Source organism: Poecilia formosa, unplaced genomic scaffold, assembly GCF_000485575.1.
Source record: "Poecilia formosa unplaced genomic scaffold, Poecilia_formosa-5.1.2 Scaffold106, whole genome shotgun sequence".
Taxonomy (NCBI): domain Eukaryota; kingdom Metazoa; phylum Chordata; class Actinopteri; order Cyprinodontiformes; family Poeciliidae; genus Poecilia; species Poecilia formosa.
The window spans coordinates 1,986,031-2,009,684 of record NW_006800045.1 but is presented as its reverse complement, the minus strand read 5'-3'; the positions used below and the strand labels follow the sequence as shown (position 1 = coordinate 2,009,684).

At 37.3% G+C, this 23,654-nt stretch overlaps 2 protein-coding genes across 6 annotated transcripts in view; one reads left to right on the top strand and one right to left on the bottom strand.

Annotated features, from left to right (window-relative positions):
* Positions 1-2,477: 2,477 nt before the first annotated feature.
* Positions 2,478-6,168, top strand: LOC103143261 (uncharacterized protein C14orf93 homolog). Its single transcript, XM_007559722.2, has 5 exons — positions 2,478-2,966; positions 4,830-4,891; positions 4,966-5,063; positions 5,135-5,253; positions 5,725-6,168. The coding sequence occupies exons 1-5, from the start codon at positions 2,598-2,600 to the stop codon at positions 6,052-6,054; spliced, it is 978 nt and encodes a 325-aa protein (XP_007559784.1). The 5' UTR covers positions 2,478-2,597; the 3' UTR covers positions 6,055-6,168.
* Positions 6,169-8,292: 2,124 nt separating this feature from the next.
* The window catches only part of arhgef3 (Rho guanine nucleotide exchange factor (GEF) 3), an 18,637-nt gene continuing 3,275 nt past the window's right edge, over positions 8,293-23,654 (bottom strand). Inside the window, exons 2-11 of one of the 5 annotated variants that reach the window (XM_016675127.1) lie at positions 21,009-21,068; positions 14,180-14,287; positions 12,953-13,234; positions 12,409-12,471; positions 12,246-12,342; positions 11,281-11,357; positions 10,943-11,200; positions 10,261-10,431; positions 9,982-10,171; positions 8,293-8,880 (exon numbers count right to left, since the gene is read on the bottom strand). In XM_016675127.1, coding sequence (XP_016530613.1) covers positions 8,396-8,880; positions 9,982-10,171; positions 10,261-10,431; positions 10,943-11,200; positions 11,281-11,357; positions 12,246-12,342; positions 12,409-12,471; positions 12,953-13,234; positions 14,180-14,287; positions 21,009-21,068 — 1,791 coding nt within the window. In that variant the 3' untranslated portion in view covers positions 8,293-8,395. Of the gene's footprint in view, positions 8,881-9,981; positions 10,172-10,260; positions 10,432-10,942; positions 11,201-11,280; positions 11,358-12,245; positions 12,343-12,408; positions 12,472-12,952; positions 13,235-14,179; positions 14,288-15,869; positions 16,814-21,008; positions 21,072-23,654 lie in introns of those variants that run through there. The other 4 variants (XM_007559720.2, XM_007559721.2, XM_016675128.1 and 1 more) reach the window with 4 other exon arrangements.

The window sequence follows — 23,654 nt, the reverse complement described above, 5'->3', positions numbered from 1 at the left end:
ATCCCTCAGTCCTGAGGCATATCTTCTGCTGTTTTGAATGAGCAAAGTAGGAGGGAATACCGCTCCAAGATGGCTGCCGTATTTCCTGAGCCGGAGCGGTCCATGAGGCGTCTATGCTTATATTATGTCTATGGTTAGCGTGGGTGCAAATCTTCCTCTGGAGTTTAATGGCGGCTGCTTGACCGACTATGAAAGCGCATTACTGCCACCAACTGGACTGGAGTGTTAAATGAAAGTTGACAGAAAAAAAATACATTCTAAAAGTTATTTTTTCAAAAGTTACGTGACAGTATATTTTATTTTTATTATAATTAATTGCTAAAATGTTTTTAAATGTATAGATGTTTATTTACTCAATTCTACTTTGAGCTGTCTCCTTTTTAGTTTATACAGAATATAAAGATTCATCATCCGTGAGTTATATTTAGTGCTTAACTAACAAAACTTTTAAAAAAGAATACAAGGTATCACATACTTTCAACCATTTTGTTCTTCAATTTAAACTCGAGAGTTAACAACTGAATACTGATAAATCATCTGTAGTTTCTTAAGTCCTGTATTGTGATGTGGAATTGTGTCACTACCACTCCAACATAGCATGACTCTGGGTCTTTAAAGCAATCAGTGAACATTAACATTAGTTTGAATATTATTCACAAAACTACTTTATGTACAATGAACCACTCTGGAACATGTTTTTTATTATTATTTGTGCAATTCCTCCCATCACAAGATAAATCTTTAGATAGGAGGAATGTCAAAGTAAGATCACGTTTCACAAAAGTCTATTGTATGTAATCATGCATATTCTTCTTTTATATCATCAATTCAACCAAAACTAAGTTTTTCTGTGCTCCTAACACACATGTAATATATATTTTAATGGATAAGATAGATTGTTTTAACATTCTTTATCCAAACATACTTCTTTATGGTGAACAGAAGGTAAAAAGAGTTAGCTACAAAATGAATATGAGTCAAAAGGCCATGCTCAACAGCTGATTTGCATGGCACTCAGCAGCTTCATTTAAATACGAAAACCTCTGCTAGGCACAAGAGGAGGGGGGTGATAGGAGAACACGGACACACAGCATTTTTGACCATTTCTGGCAGTGCTCGACTGACAAAAACCTCTTGCCGAAAGCCCTCAATCTCCATGCGCACGACAGAACAAGGTGTCAATAGCTGTCAAAAATCCCATTTTTCGTCTTGTGCACCTTTGAAAAATAAGTCAAAACATAAAAACAATATTAACGGGTCTGTAAAAATCAATGGATGTCGCGTTTCTCTGTGCCAGAAACTGCTGAGATGAAGGACACACAGCATTTTTGACCATTTTTGGCAGTGCTCGACTCTAACAAAAACCTCTTGCCGAAAGCCCTCAGTCTCCATGCGCACGGCAGAACAAGGTGTCAATAGCTGTCAAAAATCCCATTTTTCGTCCTGTGCACCTTTGAAAAATAAGAGTCAAAACATAAAAACAATATTAACGGGTCTGTAAAAATCAATGGATGTCGCGTTTCTCTGTGCCAGAAACTGCTGAGATGAAGGCGCCAAATTAACATAATAAAAAATAAAATTAGCATTTGAATTGAACTTCACGTCTTTGGAAGGAAAAGCCGTGATTGGCTGGATCTCTGTATCCTGTCAAAGTGGATAATGGCAACTATGGCAGACCGTTTTAACATAAAATAGGCTTCAGCATACATATTCCAGATATGTGGAATTGGTTTATGACATATTACTTAAGATATTTATAATTAAATTTTTTATGTAAAATTAAATTATTTGGGAGCTTTAATTAAAGGTATCTGCAATAAATTACTTATGATTTGAAACACATATTTCAGATATCAACAATTACATCATGACTGTAGTCATAAAGAAAATGTTAGATATCTCTCTTTTTATTATGACTTAAAATAAGTTTAATCAAAGATACATTTTAAAAACTAAAGAGTTTTAGGATTAAGGAAGTTGATAAATTCCTAAATCTAAATTTCTAAATTATCCAAATGACTTTTAATCTAGACTCGTTTTCTTTTCTGGATATCTTGAATTAACACCCTGACATCAGAATTACATCACTGATATCTGGATGGAATAATTATTCCATTAAGTCAAAATATCCTGTATTTACTTTTTATTTTTGTGTTTTCATGATATAAATAACTTTGAACGGCCTTGTTGCTGACATTTATTGTAGAAATTGATTGCTTGATTAGTTAAGTGTGTTGGAACTGAGGTTATCTTAAACCTGCTTGCCATAATTATAAATTTGTGACTGTTGAGATGATGAATCCATAAAGCAATTTAAGATATCTCGAATTGTTCTAATTAGCTAATCATGATGTAAATGGATATATCTTAAATTACCATTCAGAATAATAGAAATGTAGCTGTTTCTATTCAAATCCCATTTTTAGATATCGAGATATTTAGCAGAACCGATTTTATGCTAAATCTGCCTGCCATAAATAGGTGCCTTTCTTCCCATTGGTCCTCTGGTTCATTATTATTCAGGTATTTGCAATCCACCACCTCCAGTTCTACTTTTAAAACGGTTCCCACTCATATTAAACCTTAACCCGATAAAGATGGAAGTCTCCGAGAAAAGACCACGCCACCTTTGTGAAGACTGCCAACAGGACCTCTGTCAGTCGGAGTATTTTGAGCAAAACCGGCTTTACTGCAGCGATGGATCTCGGAATGGAGACTCCAACGGCGCTGGGTCAGATGTGGAGAATTCACCGGCAGACATCGATACGGTTTTATCCGCGATCAGCGGGTTGTCTCGCCAGATAACCCAGTTTTCCGAAAGCCTTTATCAGAAACTTGATTCCATGGATGACAGGTTTGTTTCCCTGGAACAACGGATCTCTGGCCTGGAGGAGAAACGGCAAAGCGAGCCCGGGCCGGCGGAAACCCACCCGAGGAAAAGACGGTGCAACAATGCCAAACTAGCGGTGAGCGGCGAACACGTGTGTTGAATACAGAATGATAATAAACAAATGCTGTTTATTGTTGCACAGTGAGGGAGTCCAGAGAGTCTGTTTCACAAAACCAGGATAGCAAGATAGCGGATTAAACCGGGATTTTCCGGATAACCTGGCTGAATCAAGCCTCGATTCAGTTTCACAAACGCATGTAGAAAATTGTGTTGGACTCACCGGACTGTTGGCTAGTAGGTAGCTGCTGTTAATGCGCCCTCTGGTGGACACATCACGGACAAAAGAAAAGTCTATTTTTAAAATCGCTTCTCTTATGAGATTAACATAATCATCAAATAGGATGGAGGAATTTCCTTAGTCCTCTCTTGCATTTTGATAGAAACCAAACTGTCTATAGATTTATATCAAGGGAGAATACTTACAAACATCAGCAATTTTCTCAGTTTTAATTTAAGCCATGTTTATAGAAATCGGGTAAGAAATAAAGGCGCTGTGATCATTTTTGTGATTCCTGCTCATCCCGCACTGGAACAGCCTGGTTTAGTGGACAGTAACTGCGCCTGCAGGAGCGTCGTTAGCGTTAGCGGCTAACGGGCCAGGTCCAAACCAGTAAAGTACATCAATGAAGAAATCCTACAACCGCTAAAATCTAACACTGTTCCGTTTTTGTTTACTTTTTGTGAAGATGGAAGTTGCGCTGGGCTTCTTCAGAGGTTTTGTGTCGATTCCTTCAGTAGTTCTTAGTGCAGCGCCCCCACAGGCGACGGGGGGAACAGGTTTTTCAGTTAGTCGTTTGACACAGTGGGTGTGAATGCGAACTAGAGTTCTGAAAATGTAACAAATGTTGCAATTTTAGTCCCCAATCGATCCGAGTCTACCGGACTATCCGGTCTGAATACACCCTAAATGTGTTATCGGGCTGTACAAGACCATATATCACGTGTTCATGAGAAACACTATAATTTATTATGCTATTTTTCATCACATTTGGTTATTGTACTAGCTAGAGTACACTCTATTTATTTGAATTAAATTAAGCCATTTTAGTTGTACTTTACATACTTCACTGCTGAATTTTAAAATGATGTAAACATAAGTTGATATCATTTTAAAATGCAGTGTAAATTACAAAATATTTAAAAGATGTACTTATTTATACCATAAACATCCTTTTTGTCAAAGAGGCTGCCTTGTGTAGCCTCAACATATGATGAAATTACGGTTTTTGTAGCTTTCTAGATTCACACGTTTTTATGTGGCAGAGATAGTCTGAATTAATCATGTTTGCATGATAATCTAAACTAGCTAGTGCCATGCTTGAAAATAATTACGGCTCTCAGCACAGTCTGGCCTTTCTTCCTTTCCCTTGGATTGTCTCTGGTAATTTTATTTTAACCGGGCCAATCAGCGGACAGAAGGAGAAGTTGAGAACGATAACGTGGATTTTCTACACCGTTTCAGAATTCTAGTCTGTCTGTACTTTTAGCAATGGCAGCTGATGAAGTGAACGAAGTTGNCACCGTTTCAGAATTCTAGTCTGTCTGTACTTTTAGCAATGGCAGCTGATGAAGTGAACGAAGTTGTTCAGTCTATGTCCACATAGTTAATTAACATTAACAGCAGTCTCATTTGGATCTGCCCTTCTCTCTTGGCAGTGGAGGACAGTTGTTGACAGTGCAAGTAATTTACAGTAAGCTTCCTGGCGTTTACCTGGTGCATTACATCACGGGCAAACATTAGCAGTTGGGTAAAATTTAAAAGCTAAACACAGACCATGCCTTCAGGAAGCAATCGTTTATCAATAATAGTCAGGAAACTCCGCATGCAGCAGATAGCATAGCAGGCTAATACTAATCAGACTCATCTTTGTTTTTACAGGAAGCGGTTCGCCGTCTTCACAATGCGGAAACGAACAACAGTCGTTACGAGCCCCAACAGGGGTGAGATTTTATTCCTTTTTGTTCACATTTAATGTCGCAAACTCTTGAAATACTCACATCTCTCGTTTTCACAGAATGAGCTCTGCGCACAACCATGCAGTTACCACAAGCCTAGTCCAATCCCTGAGGGCATATCCGGATTTTCAGCGAGTGGAGAGCGGCGTCCTCATTTGTAAGGAATTCACTTTGATATTGATATGTTTCTCTCTATGCAATTTTGACACATACTTACTTTCATTCCAGCTTCTTGCAAGACTTATTTTGAGACAATAAGAAGAAACTTTAGGTACCAGCAGCCACACCTTGCACACAAGGCCGCTTCACAGAAGAACTCCTCCAAGAGTCGGGCAAGAAGGAAGAGAGTAAGTTCCACAAATTTTATTGAATTTTAGCAATTTGTGACCAATCTATGGAAGAAAAGTAGGACCACTGGGAAAAAAAACTCCCCAGAATTCTCAGAAATTTTGATGTTACTCTCAGAAGAAACTGAAACAAAATGACCTCCAAGAATGTAAAAAAAAAAAAAAGGAAGTTGATCAGAGGAGTATGGAAGACAATTGGGGTCAAAAAAGAGACATAATTTGGATTATTTTTCTTAGTAAATTTGGACATAAATATCAGAAGTACAAAGGAAGATTAGGGCCTCTGACAAAAATTCAGACTTTTTTTTGTGGATGTTAATCTAAGAATTATGGAAGAGAGTTAGGGTTACTAAAATGAGAAGATTCTGACGTTTTTCCCAAAAGGAAATTTGGAAGTTTCTTACATTGTCCCTAATGTTCCCCCGTACATGTCAGATATTTCGATGAAACCTGATCTTCTGTCTGTTACAGTTACTGTTGGCCAGGCAGAGCGTGCTGAAAGCGGAGGAGCTGGAGCTCTGGCGTGGCGTCACGACGGAGCTGATGTCTGACGAGGAGGACGGCGAGTTGGACGGCACGTTTGGATGGATTGTGCGTCGTCCCTCGTTTCGTAGCAAGGAACTCAGCGACCTTTGCACGACTCTTCAAAGCAGACTGGATTCCTCTCGGAAGAACAACGCCACATATCACCAGCGGCTGCGCTTTGGACCCGACTCTGACAGACCGCCGCCCAGCAACTACAGCGCCGAGGCGGCGAAGAGACACTTCAAACCGGAGGCCTTGCCCGTAATTCTAGAATAACTACCAGAACTTTGTGGGTTCTGGGCCAACATAAAAACATTTGGTACATGTTGTAATGTGTAATCTGGAAGAAGATTAGGACCACAGAAAAAACTTAATTCTGATTTTTTTTTTTATTATTCTCAGATTTGTTTTGTTCCTAGTTATTTTTATTTTTTCAGATTTTTTACTACTTTCTGATTTCTGACTTTTAGATTTCTAATTCTTTTTTCATATTTCAGATTTTTTGTTTTTAGTATTTTGATCATTTTTCTCAGATTTCAGAATTTTCTTCAGATATGACTTTTTACCCTTAATTTCAGGGGGTCAGTGGGTTAAGATCTGTGACTTTTTTTATTTTGTTTCTGACTTATTCTATAATTTCTAACTTTTATGTTTCTAACTTTATTCTCAGATTTCTCTTTTTTTTTCCAGATTTAAGTGTTTTCAGATGTCTAACTTTTTTCAGATTTTATTTATTAATTTTCTGATTAATATTTTTGTTTTGTCCTTGAAGTTATTTCCTACATAAAGTCAGAATTGCCCCCTGCTTTCATGATATATGATTGTAGCATGAACATTTCCATAAATCTGGTTTATTTGTTGCAGGGAAAATGTTTGCAGCTCTTATTTGCACTCGTTTATAAATTGCATTCAATTTGTACACAAAATCATTTAGACACTTTGAAAATTTATTGAGTCTTTGATTAAACAAAGATGTTCCTGAATGCCTTGTGTTCTTTTTTTGGATGCAGCAGAATAAAGGGGATGGTTTCCTTTCAGTGCTTCTGAGATGTGCAATCAGTTATAATAATACTAGGACACATTTGGCTCAATTGACATTCCTGAATTATGAGTTGCACATTAATAAACAATGATTCAGGCATTCATATGGACATATTTCTTATATACAGTCTTTATGTACAATACATGTACAACAGCTTTCTCTCTGCACATAAACCAACTGGGATCTGTTTGAGATTTATACCGAAACATAAACCGATAACTCTTGGTTCTGATTTTAAAACTGAAAATGCTCTAAAAGATTAATGGTTCTGCTGCTAAATGGGTTCCTCTCCATTTCCACTGAAACTGGGTCAGCTCCCAGTTTCAGTTCAGCTGAGACAAACGTTAAAATGTTTATAAAACAGCATTTAAAACCCATCTGGATAAAACGGTATGAAGCTTCTTTTTCCAAACATGAAAGTAAAGCTGAATGCTCAGCATAAAATAAACCCATTTTTTACAGTGAGAATTGTTGGAACAATGAACATAGCGCCACCATCTGTCACAGTGGCTAAATGAGCTACTGCAGCAAACAAAGCCAAATTATCGGATTATTTTATTCGCTTCAGAAACATAAAATTTTAGGTTTTTCACTAGAATCTAGTTAAAATTAGATACATTTTACTGGATGATAAATTATTGCAATAAATGATAATTTTGTTTTGTCACAATTTTCAAATATTGACAAGCATTGATAATGGCATAATTTTCTAAAGAACTTAACACTGGAACTTGAAGATACACTGCAAAAACACAAAATATTACAAGTATTTTTGCTCTAGTTGTTGCTGCAAATATCTTAGTACATTTGAAATAAGTCAAAACTAAATTACAAGTAACTTTAAGATATAGGAGCTTGCTTAAATCAGTAATTCTTAAATATTGGTGAAAATGTTCTAGTTCCACTGCCAGATTATTTCAAGTTAACGGGCCTGTGCCGTTACCTAGCAACCACAGCCAAACTAAGGCCCGTTACCTAGCAACCAAATTCTGGTTCCACTGGCAGATTATTTCACTATGTTGAACATGTCTTGTCATGACTGAAATAATCTAGCACATTTTTAAAATAAAAATTTGCAAGAAGATACAAGACCTCAGAAAATTTCTAGAAAAGAGCAAGGAAATTTCAGAGTTTGTAAAGACAAAAATTTGCCACAAGAAACTGAGAAACGTCAATCATTCTTGAATATTAATAAAGAAGTCTAGTTCAACTGGCAGATTATTTCACCTATAACTTTGGAAAAATGTTATAAGAGTAAAAAAATCCAGTGGATTTAGTTTGTTTTTAAAATAAATGTTAAAGAACTATTGGCTTAAAACAAGCTCCTATATCTTGCTGGAAAGTTCCTTCTAAGTTAGTTTTATCTTAATTCAAATGTACTAAGATGTTTGCATTAGATACTAGACCTTAAATACTTGGTAAGATTTTGTGTTTTTGCCGTGTAAGAGAACTTCAATAAAAAACACCCAGTTTGTGGTTGGAAGGTCACAAATTTCCTAACCATCAGAACCAACATTTTGTTGAGTATCTGAACTGATTCTTTATTTGGTTGAATTCAGTTCAGTTTATTTTCCGTCAGCATCTGCAGATCATTTCCTCGTTGTCTCCGGCGTCGGTGCCGACTTCCTCCTCCTCCTCTTCCTTTGCGTTCAGAGCGTCCTTCCCACCTGTACTCTCTACTTCCTGGTCCATCCAGCAGTCTGCAGGTGGTTCTGGTTCTGGTGTCGACTCCCTCTCACCGTCCATCTCTGGTTCTACTGATGACATCCCATCATTGTCGGTCATCATGCTCTCTGAGAATAAACCAACATCTTCCAGATTCACATCTTCTGTCTTTGCCAAAGTTTTGTTTTTGATTCCTGAATCTTCGCTCGAATCGGTCGGTTCTCCTGGTTCTGGTTCTGTACGCTGTTCCGTCTGAGGAGTCTGCTCTCCCGCCGCCTCCTTGGCCTGCCGGATGCAATTGATCCACTGCTGCTTGTTGAAGGCGTCGCTCGCCTGGAAGCAGTGCGTCTGCAGCTGGCTTCCTGACCGGCACGAAACCCGGAAGAAGTTCTTGGCTGAGAGGAGAAGAAAGTTAGTTTTAATGATAAATTATTTTTAAAATATCTGGGGGAAAAAAATCATCCAACACTCTAGAACAGGAGTGTAACTGTGGCTCTTTAGCTAAAAAAACATACAAATTTGGAGAACTACACTGCAAAAACACAAAATATTACCATGTGTTTGTTTAGTTAATAGTGCAAATATTTTATAACACTTGAAATGAGACAAAACTAACTTACAAGTAACTTTTCAGCAAGAAATAGGAGATGTTTAAGACAATAATTGTTGAAAAATCATTAAAAAGTGCTAGCTCCACTGGCAGATTATTTAACTTATAACATGCAAAAAATGTTACAAGTGAAATAATCTGCCATTGGAACTAGTACTTTAAAAAAATCAATATTAAGGAATTATTTATTTAAAGCAAGCTCTGATATTGAGCTGAAAAGTTACTTATAAGTTAGTTTTGTCTTATTTCATTTGTAGAAAGATGTATTCGCTAGAAACTAGAACAAAATACAAATTTTTGCAGTGAATCCAGTGACCACACTGTAAAAACACAAAATCTTACCAATTGTTTATGGTCTAGTTTCAAGTGCAAACATCTTAGTACATTTGAATTAAGGGGGAAAATGACTTAGAAGTAATTTTTCAGCAAGACGTAGAAGCTTGTTTTAAGTCAATAATTTCTTAATCCATTCATCCATCCATTTTCTATACACCCTTGTCCCTTAGTGGGGTCAGGAGTAATACCTTAATATTTATTTTAAATAAAGTTCAGGTTCTACTGGAAGATTATTTCACTTATCTAATATGGAAAAATATTAGAAGTGAAATAATCAGCCAGTGGATCTAGAACTGGGTTGCTAGGTAACAGGCTGGGCTGGACTGGGGTTGCTAGGTAACGGGCTGGGCTGGACTGGCTTTGCTTGGTAACGTGGCAGTGCCTGTTGATTGTGAAATAATCTGCCAGTGGAACTAGCATTTTTCATCAGTATTGAAGAATTGTTGATTTAAACAAGCTTCCATTTCTTGATCAAAAGTTACTTTTAATTTCATTTTGTCTTATTTCTCTTTTCAGCCTGAAGCTAATCGCTGTAACTTTTGTCACTGACTGCGCTCGTTGTTGCTGAAGGCCCCTCTGATGGACCCGCCCACTCTCATCTCGCCGTCCGATACGTCCTCCAGGTCCAGCTGGCGGATGGGGATTGGCTGGCGGCAGAGCTGGTAGCTAACCGGCTGGCTGTTCAGCGAAACCGACCGGGTGATCACCAAAATGTCCTGGAACAGAAACACGTGGAGCTTCTGCAAAACCACATAAAAATGATGAAAGTTTGGTGAGAAACTATCAAAACAATAAAAGTGGATGAGAATAACTCTGGAGAGACACTAACGATTCCTCTGTTGTTCTTCAGCTCTCCGTGGCAGCTGAGCGTCTTGGATCGGTCGATCAGTTCGTGCCGCCGTCCTTCATCTGAGTAAAGCAGACGGTCCTTATAGTGCTGACACTCCGACTCTCCGGTCCGCCTGTTGATGTCCGCCACCACGCTCTGCACCATCAGCATCTGTTGGGCCAGAGACGAGCTAATTATGCTGCCTTCAGATTGCAAACAAAACTGGGAAATTATGACTTCCGGGTCGGAAAAATCAAAGTTAATCAAACTGGGAGGAACTCAGAATACCTTTAGTTTAAACTTTTAAGGCTGACTTCACGTTTCAATATGGCCGCAGCAGTAAGCTGTGGTGGAAATGTGTTTTTTTTTACAAAACACACACTTAAAAGTGAGTCTAAAATCAATGCTACATGTAGCACCTGAAACTCTTAACGGAACAAACTGAAAGTGGTGTTTTCAGGACGCCATGTTAGGACCGGTGTAGATCGAGGGAAAAAAAATTAAGAGTAAATTTCCGCAAAAGTACAAAATCAAAGCCAGCTTGATTTAAAAAAAATTCTACAAAAAATCTCTGAAATTTCTGAGTTTGAAAAGTAAAAAAATTGTAAGGAAAAACTAGCAAAATGTTTGCGTTCAGTCTAAACAAGTGCAACCAGCAGTCATCAGGGTTGGGTTTCCTCACCGCTTCCTCCAGGTGCTGCCGGTCCAGGTGGTCGTTGGGTGTGTGCTTCAGGATCTCTCTGAGCAGCAGCGGGTACTTCACCAGCCGGCTGCGAGGGATGTCCAGGAAGTTCCACAGGTCCAACTTCCTGCTGAACGGAGACTGCAGGCAGCGCTGCAAGAAGTCCTGGACCCGCCGGTCCTGCTTCTTCTGGTCCAGCAGGACCTTGGCCTGAACCTGGTTGCTGCAGTACGGCGTATAGGAGGAGAGACACGGCAGCTGCAGGGACACCAGCACATCGCCATGAGGTATCCCGCCCAGCTTATAACGCTGATAAGATGAGACAGAGAAACGCTCACCCAGCCGGTCAGGATGTGTCCGACATTTTCTGTGGTTCCGTCGGGTTTTCTGGCGTCTCGTAGCCGACTCAGCAAGTCTGAGAAAAGTCAGAAATTGTTGCTACACTGCAAAAACACAAACTCTTACCAAAGAATTTTGGTCTAAAAAAAAAAAAGAATTTTGGTCTAAATTCAAGTGTAAATATCCTATTTCACTTGAAAAAATACAAAACCAACTGAAAAGTAACATTTCAGCAATAAATACGAGCTTGTTTTAAGTAAACCCTCTGTAATTTAAATGAAAAAGTTCTAGTTCGACTGGCAACTACAACTTTGAGTTTAGCTTACAAACTAAATACTTAGCTTGCTAACTAAATACTTAGTTAGCAATCTAAATATACAGCTCTGAGCTAGCTAAATATTTAGCTTACAAATTAAATATCTTGATAGCTAGATATTTTTGTTTGAAGCTACATATTTTGGAAGTTAAATATTTAATTTAAAAATAAATACTATGTTTTTTTAACTAAAACATTTTTAATAAATTTGTATCTGGCTAACTAAACATTTAGTTAGCAAGCCAGATATTTAGTTTACAAATTAAATATTTTGCTTGCTAACAAAATAGTTTCAAGCTGAATATGTAATTGGTTAACTAAATATTTAGCTTTAAGACAAATATTTACTTGGCAAGCAAAATTGCTAATTGAAAACAAAATGTTTAGATTGTAAATTAAATATTTAGCCTGAAAGCTAAATATTGAGTTGGAAACTCTGCCATTTATAAATGAATGAATTTGAATGAATGACATGGTTAAAATATGACTTTAATCAATGAACCACCATTTTTTTCCTTTCTTACAACTTAATACTCCAACTTTTTGCTAATTTTGACTGCGTAAATTTACTAATGGCACCCCACAGGAACTGACGTCAAATTAATGTTTAAATGTTTTATTTGGCCTTTATCAGAAAGCTGGTCTCACCTTCATGCAGAGGTATGAGCGAGTCCAGAGTACCGAAGATCTGGTTCAGTTCCTGCTCAGTCATGATGGACAGCTTCAGCATCGGGTCGTGGTACGCCTGCAAATTAATTAATGTAAATACCAGAAAGACAGCAAAACAACCAACAACCAAGCTGCTGTTTACCTTTTTGGCCAACTTTAGGTCTTCCACCAAGTCCTGTTCTCCTTGAGCCAACTCAAAAATGGCCTGTAGGAAGACGGTTATGTTGAATAAAAATCACAAGAGACTGAACATTATTCACTTACACTGCAAAAACACAAAATCTTACCAAGAATTTTAGGTCTACTTTCTAGAGCAAATATCTTAGTTCAGTTGAAATGAGACTAAATTAATTTACAAGTAACTTTTCAGCTTGAAATAGGGGCTTGTTTTAAATTAATTATCCCTAATATTTATATTCCACTGGCGGATTATTTCACTTAAAACATGGAAAATGACTTTTTATCAGTGAAATTATCTGCCAAAGGAACTAATATTTAATAAATCAATTTTAAATAATTATTGACTTAAAACAAACTTGTATATTTTGCTGAAAAGTTACTTGTAAGATAGTTTTCTTATTTAAAGTGAACTAAGATATTTATACAATAAACTATAAAAATACTGTTGTGTTTTTGCAGTGTGAAAACATAAATCTGATGATCATTTCTGAGTAGAGAAAAACAACCTCTTGTCTTTTTATCTCCTTTGGACTCAGAGTCGCTCCGACTCGGATGTCGAACGTCTCACTCCACAGCTTGCTGTCGCGGCGCTTGGAGGCGGGGCCTGTTGCCGTGGAAACCCGCGTCATGGTCATGCAGGACGGAGGGCTGGAGACGGTCGCGGAAACGACACGCGTCGTCATCGTGGACGAGGAAGAGGAGGAAGGAGGAGGAAGAGGCGGAGGATTTGGAAGAGTTGAAGCTCGACTCTCGTTACGGAAACTGACGGAGCGCTGCAGGCACAGAAACTTTTAAATAAACATTAAGTTATATATTTTTTATCTTAAATTATTTGAGTCTTCTCTCTGCCTGACTTTAACTTAAACTAAACTTTCCCTGTTTTAGTTTGTTTAGATTGACAAAAATTTGCCCTATTTGCTGACTTACAGGAATTGACTTTTCCTGCTGGCTGAACGGCCACTCAGTAAGGAGGAAGTCATTAATCCAAAAGCAACATAAAAGTCCAGATTAGCATCACTGTAATCCCAAATTAGTAATCAATACTAAAACCACACAGTGATTGCCCTTCGATGTCAAGCTTATGAAAAAAAAAAATCTTTCTGTTTAAAGTCGTGTCTAAGAAAATCCATTACGAAAGAACTCAAGGTTTAATCTCAGCCATTATTCAGGTTTATCAGTATTTATTACTCATGTTTATTAGAATTATGTCATCAGTTTTTAATGCACTTTAAACATGTTCAGTTAAAGATTTCTTTAACCATGTTAAAGATTTCCAACATGAATATAAAACAAGCCCTGCGACAGACTGACGACCTGCCCAGGTGACCCCGCCTCTGGCAGGAACGTTCGCTGGGCAGGCAGCAGCACCTCCCGACCCCACTATGGATGGATGGATGGATATAAAACAATAAGCAGGAAGTTATTTGTGAGTCCAGAAAGGAAACCCAGATTCTGGCGGGTCGGCAGTTTTCCCACAACTTCACCTTCAATCCATTTTATTTGACTGGATATTTAAAATGTCGTCCAGTTCCAGTGGTAAATGTACATGAGAATTAAAAGTTTATTGATCTTTGAGAATGGGTTCTTACCACTACTGACAGATTATTTGAAATATTATTTATCACAATAACTTCCAGGACAATTTATCGCTCAGAAACATTTATTGTTATTCTGTAGCAGAAAGCTACAGCAACATTTTCAGTGAAAAGTGGGAACATCTGCTGGCGGTTTACCTGCAGAGTTTGGCCGATCCTCTTCAGCGAAGTGGCTTTAACCGGAGGCAGCAGGCTCACCAGCGCCGCCACCCTGGGAACAGGTTTGCTGCGCTTGGTGCCCGACTCCTGGAGGAAAAATGAAAAACGTCGCCATTAACCGTCAGAGTTCCTGATTTCATCGCTTTAAGAGAAATCAGCCCTGAGCAGCATTCCTGCACAGCAAACAGGCAAGACTCAGAAAAAGACAAAGATGTTCAGCTGTTTGGCTGAATTTAAAAGATGCTCTGTGACTGCAAACCTCTGTCCAAAGTGCTTATTTTGTTATTTCTGTTGTTTATTTATCATGGATATTTAAAATCTCTTCCAGTTCCAGGTTTAAATGTTCAATAGAATTTAAAGTTTATCGATCTGTGAGAATGTGTTCTTAGCATTACTGGTATACTATTTGAAAATGGTCTAATAGCAACAATATTATCATTTATCGCGATAACAACTGAGGCAATTAATCATCCAGCAACATTTAGTCAGTACCAACACTTTTTATGATTTAAGATGGATATTGAAATATCTGACTTTGAGTTTATGTGGTTTCTCTTTTGAATCACTTAGTTAAATCAGAGCTTAAAACAAGCTTCGGTTTCTTGCTGAAAAGTTACTTGCAAGTTAATTTTGTCTTATTTTAAGTGTAAGAAACTAGACCAAAAATACTTGTCGATATTTTGTGTCTTTGCTGTAAAGTTCAAGTTATATAATCTCAACGTTTTGTAACTTATTAGAATAAAACTTACACATGGATATAATAGTGTCTTTAAAAACAGTGGGAGTGGACTAAACATGGATCCTTGAGGTGCACCACAAAATTAGGCTTTCAGGTGAATCAATTCTCATATCTGCTGCTTTCTTTGACAAGAAAAACAATAAACATTTTCCACAGACGGCCGGCTTGCTCCCTGTCAGCAGGTTGTTTGTCCTGGACGTGATCGCAGTAAATCAATAGATGACAGTAAACTGACCTGCTGGAATATAGAAATATAAAATATGCTCTTCCAGTCTATGTTTTTGTTTTAAATTATGTCCAAAAACAACTTTAATTATTAATTTCTAATCCAAACAACAGACACAAGAGATGACAGGTAAAAACTAGAAAAAAAACAGACATATAAAAGGTCATAAATATTAAAAATATTTAGAATAAATAAACGAAAGAAAGAAACAGATCAGATTATAAGAGAGGATAGACACTGGTCCATCAGACAGATATATTAATAATTTCTTACTTAAAATGTTTGGAGGAAAACTTTCTTCCAATTCAAATACTTTACAAATAATCTCGACAAATTAAAAAAGACAAAAAATAGACACAAAAGAGCAGCATAGATAGCATGAATTAGAGCTAAATAACATGGAAATAGATGAAAACTACAGTGAGTAGATGATAGAAGTAGATTTGAAAGGATGTATTTAAAGAGCAAAACATTTGATAATTTAGAGAACAGAAAAACAAAAACTAGAAAATAAAGTTTGTTAGATTTTGGGTCAGATCAGGATAAAACCAACACGCCACTCAGTGAGCAGATCTAATGTAAACTAGAGATAAATATATGTTGTTTATCATTGGTGTGAAGCTTTAATTAACAATAAAAAGTGAAAATATCTTTGGATTTCTGTGTGATTTCCACCACAGAGGTTGCCTGGAGGAACGTCTTACCTCCTCCTGTTTCCCCATGTTGTGGTTCTGAGAGGAAAACCCAGAGGTCAGCAGGTGTCCCAGCACAGAACCGGGCCTCTGACCTGCCACCATGCTGATGACCCCGGACTTCAACAGGTACCGTTAAAGCGCCACCGAATCATCACCCAGAGGCCGAAGGAACCCAGAACATCTGAGGACCCAGGAAAAGCTCCTACTGATCCTGCAGCTCTTTAAAGTTCACAGAATAAAACTGGAGGTCTGTTCTGTTCAGACCGTCCAGGAAAAATGTCCGAACACGCCGTGAATCCTGAGGTCGTCTGCTCCTCTGTCCAACCCCTGTCAGAGACAACGGGTCGCCCCTCCCTCACTGACGCTCTGGTTCTGCTCCACTTACTCAGCTCTGATTTCCTTCCTTCCATTCTTATTCTTCCTCCTAATTTCTAATGCATTTAGCAACATTCTGCTCCACATGAAGTTTAACTGTTTATTTTGCTCTTTTTCGTCCAAACTGTGGAAACATTTATAAACATATTCTGTTGTTGATGTCAACAACAAACAGCCAGAGACTAACCCTAAAGCAATCTTTCTCAAACTGTGGTGGTCTGCAAGATGCTGCATGACCTTTAATTTGCTGTGTACAGCTAGCTTACCAAGGGAGTGTGTTAAAAATAATAAAATAATAAGTAGGTTAAGACCAGGTCACTCACAAGAAAAGCTGGTGGAAAGAAAGCAATGCCAGGAATACTTATATAATTGTAAAAAGTAATTTCTGCAGGAATGTTTTTTTGTTTCTCTGAGTGAGTTGCTGAACTTTTGTTTTTAGAACACAAGTAGAAACATAACATGCCACCAGAAAACCGATCTACGTCTGCCAGGCCTGCGGCTGCTGAGTGTGATATAACAGTGACCAGGCTGTGAGGAGCGCTGCGCCCCACGCTGACTAACTGCATCCTAACATCCAAAATAAAACAATTATTTACATCGGGCTAAAAGGAAAGTTTTGTTTCTGCCAAAGCAACTCAAGTCTTTTTCTCTTTTATCATACTCCTAAACAGCATGAAAATGTTGCTAAAGCACACACTTGTTTTAAAGAACTACTGCTTTTTAGATTTCCATGTCTTCCATCATTGAAATCCACATTTTCAGAATCTGTAAATAACCCAACATAGCTCCAATCTAAACATTTTGTTTGCAAACTAAGTATTTCGTTAGCAAGTTAAATATGTATCTTTCAATTAGCTCCAGATAAAATATTTAGGTAATAGGCTATGATCTTAGCCTACCTCCTAAATTGGCTAGCTAAATATTTATTTTGAAGCTAAATATTGAGTTAGCAAGCTGAATATTACATTTGCTGACACATTATTTAGTTTCAAAATAAGCTAACCTATTTAGCTCCAAGATAAATATTTACAATTTAGCTCTGATCTAAATGTTTAGTTTGTCAGCTAAATATTTAGCGTTACAAAGGGCACCCCATAAGTTACAACTGAGGGTTTATACTGGTTTCCATTGCCAGACAACATAGGCGACTGTAGCTCTGAATGCCACATTAATAGACATTTATCTAAATAAATATTCATCTAAATAAACTTTTATTTAAATATATTTATTAATGTCAGTATTTTTGTCAGTATGACCTCAATTCTCAAGTCATTAGAGCTGATAGTAGAGCTGGTACTGGAGCTACTGGTTGTACTGGAAACCCCAGTCTGCTCATTAAAAGGGATGTGAGCCTGTAGGCGGCCGAAACTGTGTCCTGCTTTTGTCCAGCAGTTTCCAGATCGATAACTATGTTTGTTGTTGGCGTTATTAGTTATTTGGTGAGAACATGAACTTGAGGTGCTTTCCATTTGTAGACAGAAGCATTTCCTAACTTTACATTTATTTCCATAACTTAATCCCACATTTTGGTCCCAACATTATCAAACCAGAGATTCTTAAGAAATTCCCAAACTGCAAAGCAGCGCTCATGTTTAGTTATAGATGAAAAACTTGATGCTCTATTTACAAGTAAACAAAAATAAATGGATAAAGAGAGAGTCCAGAAAAGGTTAACTTAGGATAAAAAAATGAACTGCTTAGAAGGCTTTTTAAAAAGAAATAAATTCTGTTAAACTGTGACTATTATTGGAGTCAACAGCGAACTCTGACACTTCATGGTCACTAAACAAAAGCAGCAGCTCCACCTCTAACTCAGCTCTATTGTCTAAACAAAGCGACTCGTCTGCAGACGTTTCAGACAGACCCGCCTTGTTCTTGCAGATTTTACGACCAAACAGCTGGAAAGAAGCAACTGAAATGTTGAGCTTTACAACTGTGCAATAAAAATCTGTTTGGAAGGGAAATGAGAGTGTGTCACTGCCTTTTATTTAATATGTCTTCTGTCAGTGTGATCTTAGGTCACTGAACAACATCGATCGCTGAGCATCTATAACGTTGGCCTGAGGGATTCAATTAACCAGTAGGACATGAAATCAATGGCGGCTCTGGATCCAAACAGAAACTTCACAGTAAACACAAAACTCATTATGATCACAATTTGTTCTGAATTTGCACTAAAAAAAAAAGTCAAATTGAATTTAACTGAATTAAATTATTGTTATAAGCATAAATAAATCAGTGCTATAAAAATAAATTGTTTTATCATTATAGATATTTGTAACTTTGAATTATTGTTTTAAAAATAGACTTAAATGTAATTATTAATATAATAATGTGTTCTAATTTTGATTTAGTGCTATCCAAGTAAAGTAAATTAATTATAATTATAAATTTTATTTCTATTATTATTATTATTATTGTTATTATTATTATTACTACTACTACTACTATTACTTGTAGTTGTGAATTGTTGCTTTATAATAAAATAAAACAAAATAATAAAAGAAATGTGTTGTTATTTGGTGCTGTAAAACTAAATTGAATTATGTAGACATAATGTGCATATACTATGCATAATATACACATATATTATGTCTATAATAAAATTATACCTGTATAATTGTATTATATGTATATAATCTAATTATATTATCTACATAATGACATGTATATATTATTATATTGTAATATCACATATTAATAATATATTATTATTAGTAGTAGTTGTTGGTATATTATAATATTGACCTTTTTATTAGCTTTGCTTAAGAGATGAGGCAAAAACAATTTAAAAGTTAATCAGGAGTTAAATGCTAAATATTTAAAAACACAAATTAAAATCCAACACAATTGATTATTAATAAAAGGATAAATAAAACACAAAAGAAAATGTCAGAAATAACTAAAAATATGAAGTGATTTCTTCTGTACTTTGTTTTAGTTTAGTCTTTATATTTTAATGATAATAATGTTGTAATTATAGTATGTTTAACTTCTACATTTTTTACTTTACAGGTAAATCTTTAAAGAGACGGCATAAAATATTATAAGTGGTTTAAAACTTTTGCACAGAACTGTAAACTCGGTGATTGTTATTTCATTTGTAATTAATCTAAATGAGACCAACAAGTGTTTTTTCCTGATGTGACCACTTGTGTATGTTTTTACATATTTGTCAGCAGGGATGGATGTGCTGGATGGACCCTCCTGTCGTGACCTTTGACCTTTAGAATCAGATATCACCGCCCGGTGTCCTGCAGAACACAATGGTTCTGTGTGTGATTCACTCCGCCGTGGCACTCAAACAATGGGCTGTAACTTATTCCAGGTCCCGTATCTGCTCTGAACAAAGTAAGACTGATGGCGTGTTTGGGCTGTTTGTCCCGCCGGAGCGTGCTGAGCCCGGTCCACTTCCTGTGCCGGGCCGAGCAGAGACGGGTCCACTTCCTGTGCTGAGACGGGGAACGCCCGGGAAGGCACGCCGACAAGAACACAGCAGGAGGGGCGCGACATGAAGTACAGCCTGGTCATAATGTTCTGTCTTTTCTCTTGAGCATCATTTAAAAAATACATTATTTTACTATTATATTATTACATTACATTTATCTGTTGCTCCAAATAGCATTTAGTATTTAAAGGGGCAGTATTATGTAATTATGTGTTTTCCAGGCACATAGTGTCATTTTATAGCACAATAAAGTAGCTATGTCACCTTCAGAAGTTTTACTTTTTAATTTAACGCCTTGAAATTGGGCCTCTGTTTCTTTAAATCTCCTCCTCTTTCTGAAGCTCCGCCATCAGGAAGTAATCACAGCATGGCTCCTCTGTTAGCCCATTAGCAACGTTCTTACCAGCGTTTCACAGAGAAGTAGCTCCTCTAATGAGATCAGCAGTTCCACCAGGTGTTTGCTAATTGCTGTTGGCTAGTCTGAAGGAGCTGAGTGGGCAGGAGCAGATCTAGGTCCACCCATGAGTTTTTCACAGCTGACTGGTTGCCATGGAGATTAAAGGATTTGTCAAACATGCTTGAAAAAATTAAGGTAACACTGTTGTTTTATTTTTGATGAGGGAATAAGATTATAACTTAAAACCAATTTTAGATTATAATCCAAACAGCCAGTTGAATCCTGCTAATAAAACTCGACTGGAGGCGCTAATGCCATACGACTACTATAACAAATTTTTTGTAATTTTTATAGAGCCAACATTTTGTTTTATCTTTAGGTTTACGACCTAAATATTGACTGGAAAATTATGCAAAAAAATCCCAAACTTAAATTCCAACATATATATGTGCGTGCGTGTGTGTGTGTGCGCACGCGGGTGTGTGTGTGTGTGTGTGTGTGTGTGCACACGCGGGTGTGTGTGTGTGTGTGTGTGTGTGTGCGTGCGTGCGTGTGCGTGTGTGTGTGTGTGTGTGATAATGTTTACGGTGTGAATACCCCATAAATCTTGGAGCTAAATCTTTCTTTGCTGTTACTTTTGTTTCTAGTTAGTTTCCAGTTTCCATTATTTTCCATTATTACACAACTATGCAGCCGAGCAGCAGGAGCAAACACACAACAACAACTACAACAAGAAAACCGGATGCCGTTCCTATTTTCGTCCTGCATTTCAAAGGTGTGAACGATTCACTCTGCTCTTTCAGGAAGTGGTCAGACCTCTCAAGTCAACGGTTGTTTCTCAGACATCTCATTGGTTCTGGGGCTGAGAACGACGGTTCAGCATTAACAGAGGCTGCAGAACCAAAAGGTTTACTGGAGATGAACTCACATTGATGTCCAGACTGCAGAGGCTGAGGGCGTCTGCATCTCTGCTGGTCTGCTTTCTCTTCTTCTGCAACACAAAACACAGGAAGCAGGATTTTAAACACAGATATGATTTAAACCACCTTGATTTCTTAATTTAAACCAAATCTTCTTGTAATTGGCAAATTTATGGAGGTTTTATTTGTGCTAAATTCATCTATATTTAATCACTGAATGTTCATGACATAAGTGTGAGCTGTAACATGAAAAGCAGGCAGTTTTAATGAAAAAAGAAAATATGGTAACACTTTATTTGAAGGGGTGTGCATAAGACTGACATGACACTGTCAAAAACATGACATAACACCTGTCATGAACATAAAGAAGTCTTTATGAATGTTTCTGACAGTTATCATGAAGTGTCATTGGTAAATTTTGACTTAATGGAAAGTTGCTCTAAAAGTTGCATTAAATTAAAAGTGCCAACTTTGCATTAAATCATCATTATTTACAAAGTCATGCAAAGTTGGCACTTTTAATGGACTTTTAATGCAACTTTTAGAGCAACTTTGCATTAAAAGTGTCTTTATCTACCGAATGACACTTCATGACAACTGTCATAAACATTCATAAAGACTTCTTTATGTTCATGACAGGTGTTATGTCATGTTTTTGACAGTGTCATGTCAGTCTTATGCACATGCCTTCAAATAAAGTGTTACCCAAACTATTTTTCCTAAAGTCTGATTGGCTAATCTCAGCCTCCCTTCAGCTCATTGGCTGGTAAATATGAGGGAGCTCCTAATTGGTCCAAAAATCTCCTCAATACGCCAATTAAAACTATTAATCCAAAATTCAATCAGCATTCAAAAATTTTGCACAGTTTTTTAAAAACATTTCCACAAATCTGACCAATTAACACAAAGCAGCATGTAACTTTAATAAAATATGTTTTCTACATGTCTGTTAAATCTCTCATGTAGTGAAAGAGAGAGATAACCTGTTAAAAAAATAAAGCTCCTCGACCTCCTCTCTGTGGTGCTCAAACCATCTGACGCTCCCAATTAAAAACCACCAATCAGAGCCAGGAGGCGAGTCTTAGCGCCATCAATCAGTCTCACGTATGTGTGGCTGCACAGCAGCTGGTTCACCACAGCAAAGCCTACCATGAATGCTAAGGCTGGTTAGCATGGCCACTGTGGACAAACAGTATTACTGGGTCATATTGAGCAGTGCATACATGAGCATGATTTACACCGCTAACATCCTCCGCATGGCTCTGATTGGTTGCTTCTGACTGGAAGTTGTGTGTTTCTGCATATGACAATGGTAACATGTGCCTTTTTCTGTTTTGTTTCAAAAAATGTGAACTTGAGTGAACAAAAAGGAATTGTTCTTTTGCACTTTGACGACTCCTCCTGACTTTATTTTACTTTTAATAGGGTGCTATTTTAATAAGTAAAATAGCAAACATTTTAGAATGTTTGTACTTTAATTTATCAATGTTAAAATCCCTTTTCAGAAGGTTATGTGCAGCAATTTCAAGTCTTGTGAAAAGACCATATAATGGCAAAAATAAAGCTAAAAAAATGTTAAACTGTTTGAAAAAGGAGCTGCAAAATCTGCAATTTTAGGCAACAACTAATGCAAAAAACAAACAAAAATCTCTGCATCGCATTGTCTTCTGGAAGTTTGTCGTATTAAAGCTAAACCCTCAAATTGGAAAATTGGAGATATTTCAATTATATCTTTGTTTTTCATGCAGAGTTTCTGGAATTTCCCTTCGTCGTCTGGAAACAAAGAATAAATTTACCGTAATGCTCCTGAGAATGACTAATCTTCATCCTGTACTGTTTTAAACAGCATTTTATTATTAAGGTAATAATCGCAGCTGACTCATATCGATAACAACTCTCTTCACGCTCTCAACATGAACAAGGAACCAAACTTCCTGTCTGCTGCCATGGCGACAAGAAGAGGAGAAAATAATCACATAAACAGCAGGGGGGACAAAAGAACAGAAGAGAAGAAAACAGGAGGCAGAAGAAGAAGGATGTTGTGATCGGTGAGACAATAGCGGGAAGTCTGCTGTTTGTTCGGAGTTGTTTCCCAATTCTGCTGCTGTTACACAACTTTAACTGCAGAAATCAGAGAAGAAGAGCTTCTTTATTCCAAATAAGGTCAATCCACTTCCTGCAAACCTCTCCTGTTAATTACCTGAAATAATCTCATCCAGAGTCTGTTTAATTGGATGATTTCATGCAAAATATTGCTTCTGATCACAGTTGCTAAAGAGAGCACATTCAGGTCTATTCCCCTCCCCCCCCCACCATGTCTTTACTAGCATTTGGAGGAGCGGTGCAGATTTCATCCTGACCATGAAAAGGCGATAACAGGTATTGGATGTGGATTCATATTCAACCATTTTCAGGCCATAAAAACCAAGCTAGATGAAAAATGTCCCATCTGGACATGCAGGAGAGGTGAAAGAGGTCCAACGGTTTCTGCACATGTTCCAGCTGCAGCAACAATGCCTCACAATGGTTCAGGAGGACATTGTGTCCATATTTCAGAACAAAACATCTAATTCAGAGAAAAGGTTTTAAAGGATTTTATAAACTTCAGCAGATTAAACTTCCATCCATTTTCTTTACACCCCTGCCCCCAGTGG

Excerpts from the sequence above, each read along its gene's own strand:
- LOC103143261 (XM_007559722.2), top strand. The coding sequence starts at position 2,598 with ATGGAAGTCTCCGAGAAAAGACCACGCCACCTTTGTGAAGACTGCCAA. Across the intron at positions 4,892-4,965 it reads CGTTACGAGCCCCAACAGGG|AATGAGCTCTGCGCACAACC; the intron begins GTGAGATTTTAT and ends TCGTTTTCACAG. Across the intron at positions 5,064-5,134 it reads GGAGAGCGGCGTCCTCATTT|CTTCTTGCAAGACTTATTTT; the intron begins GTAAGGAATTCA and ends CTTTCATTCCAG.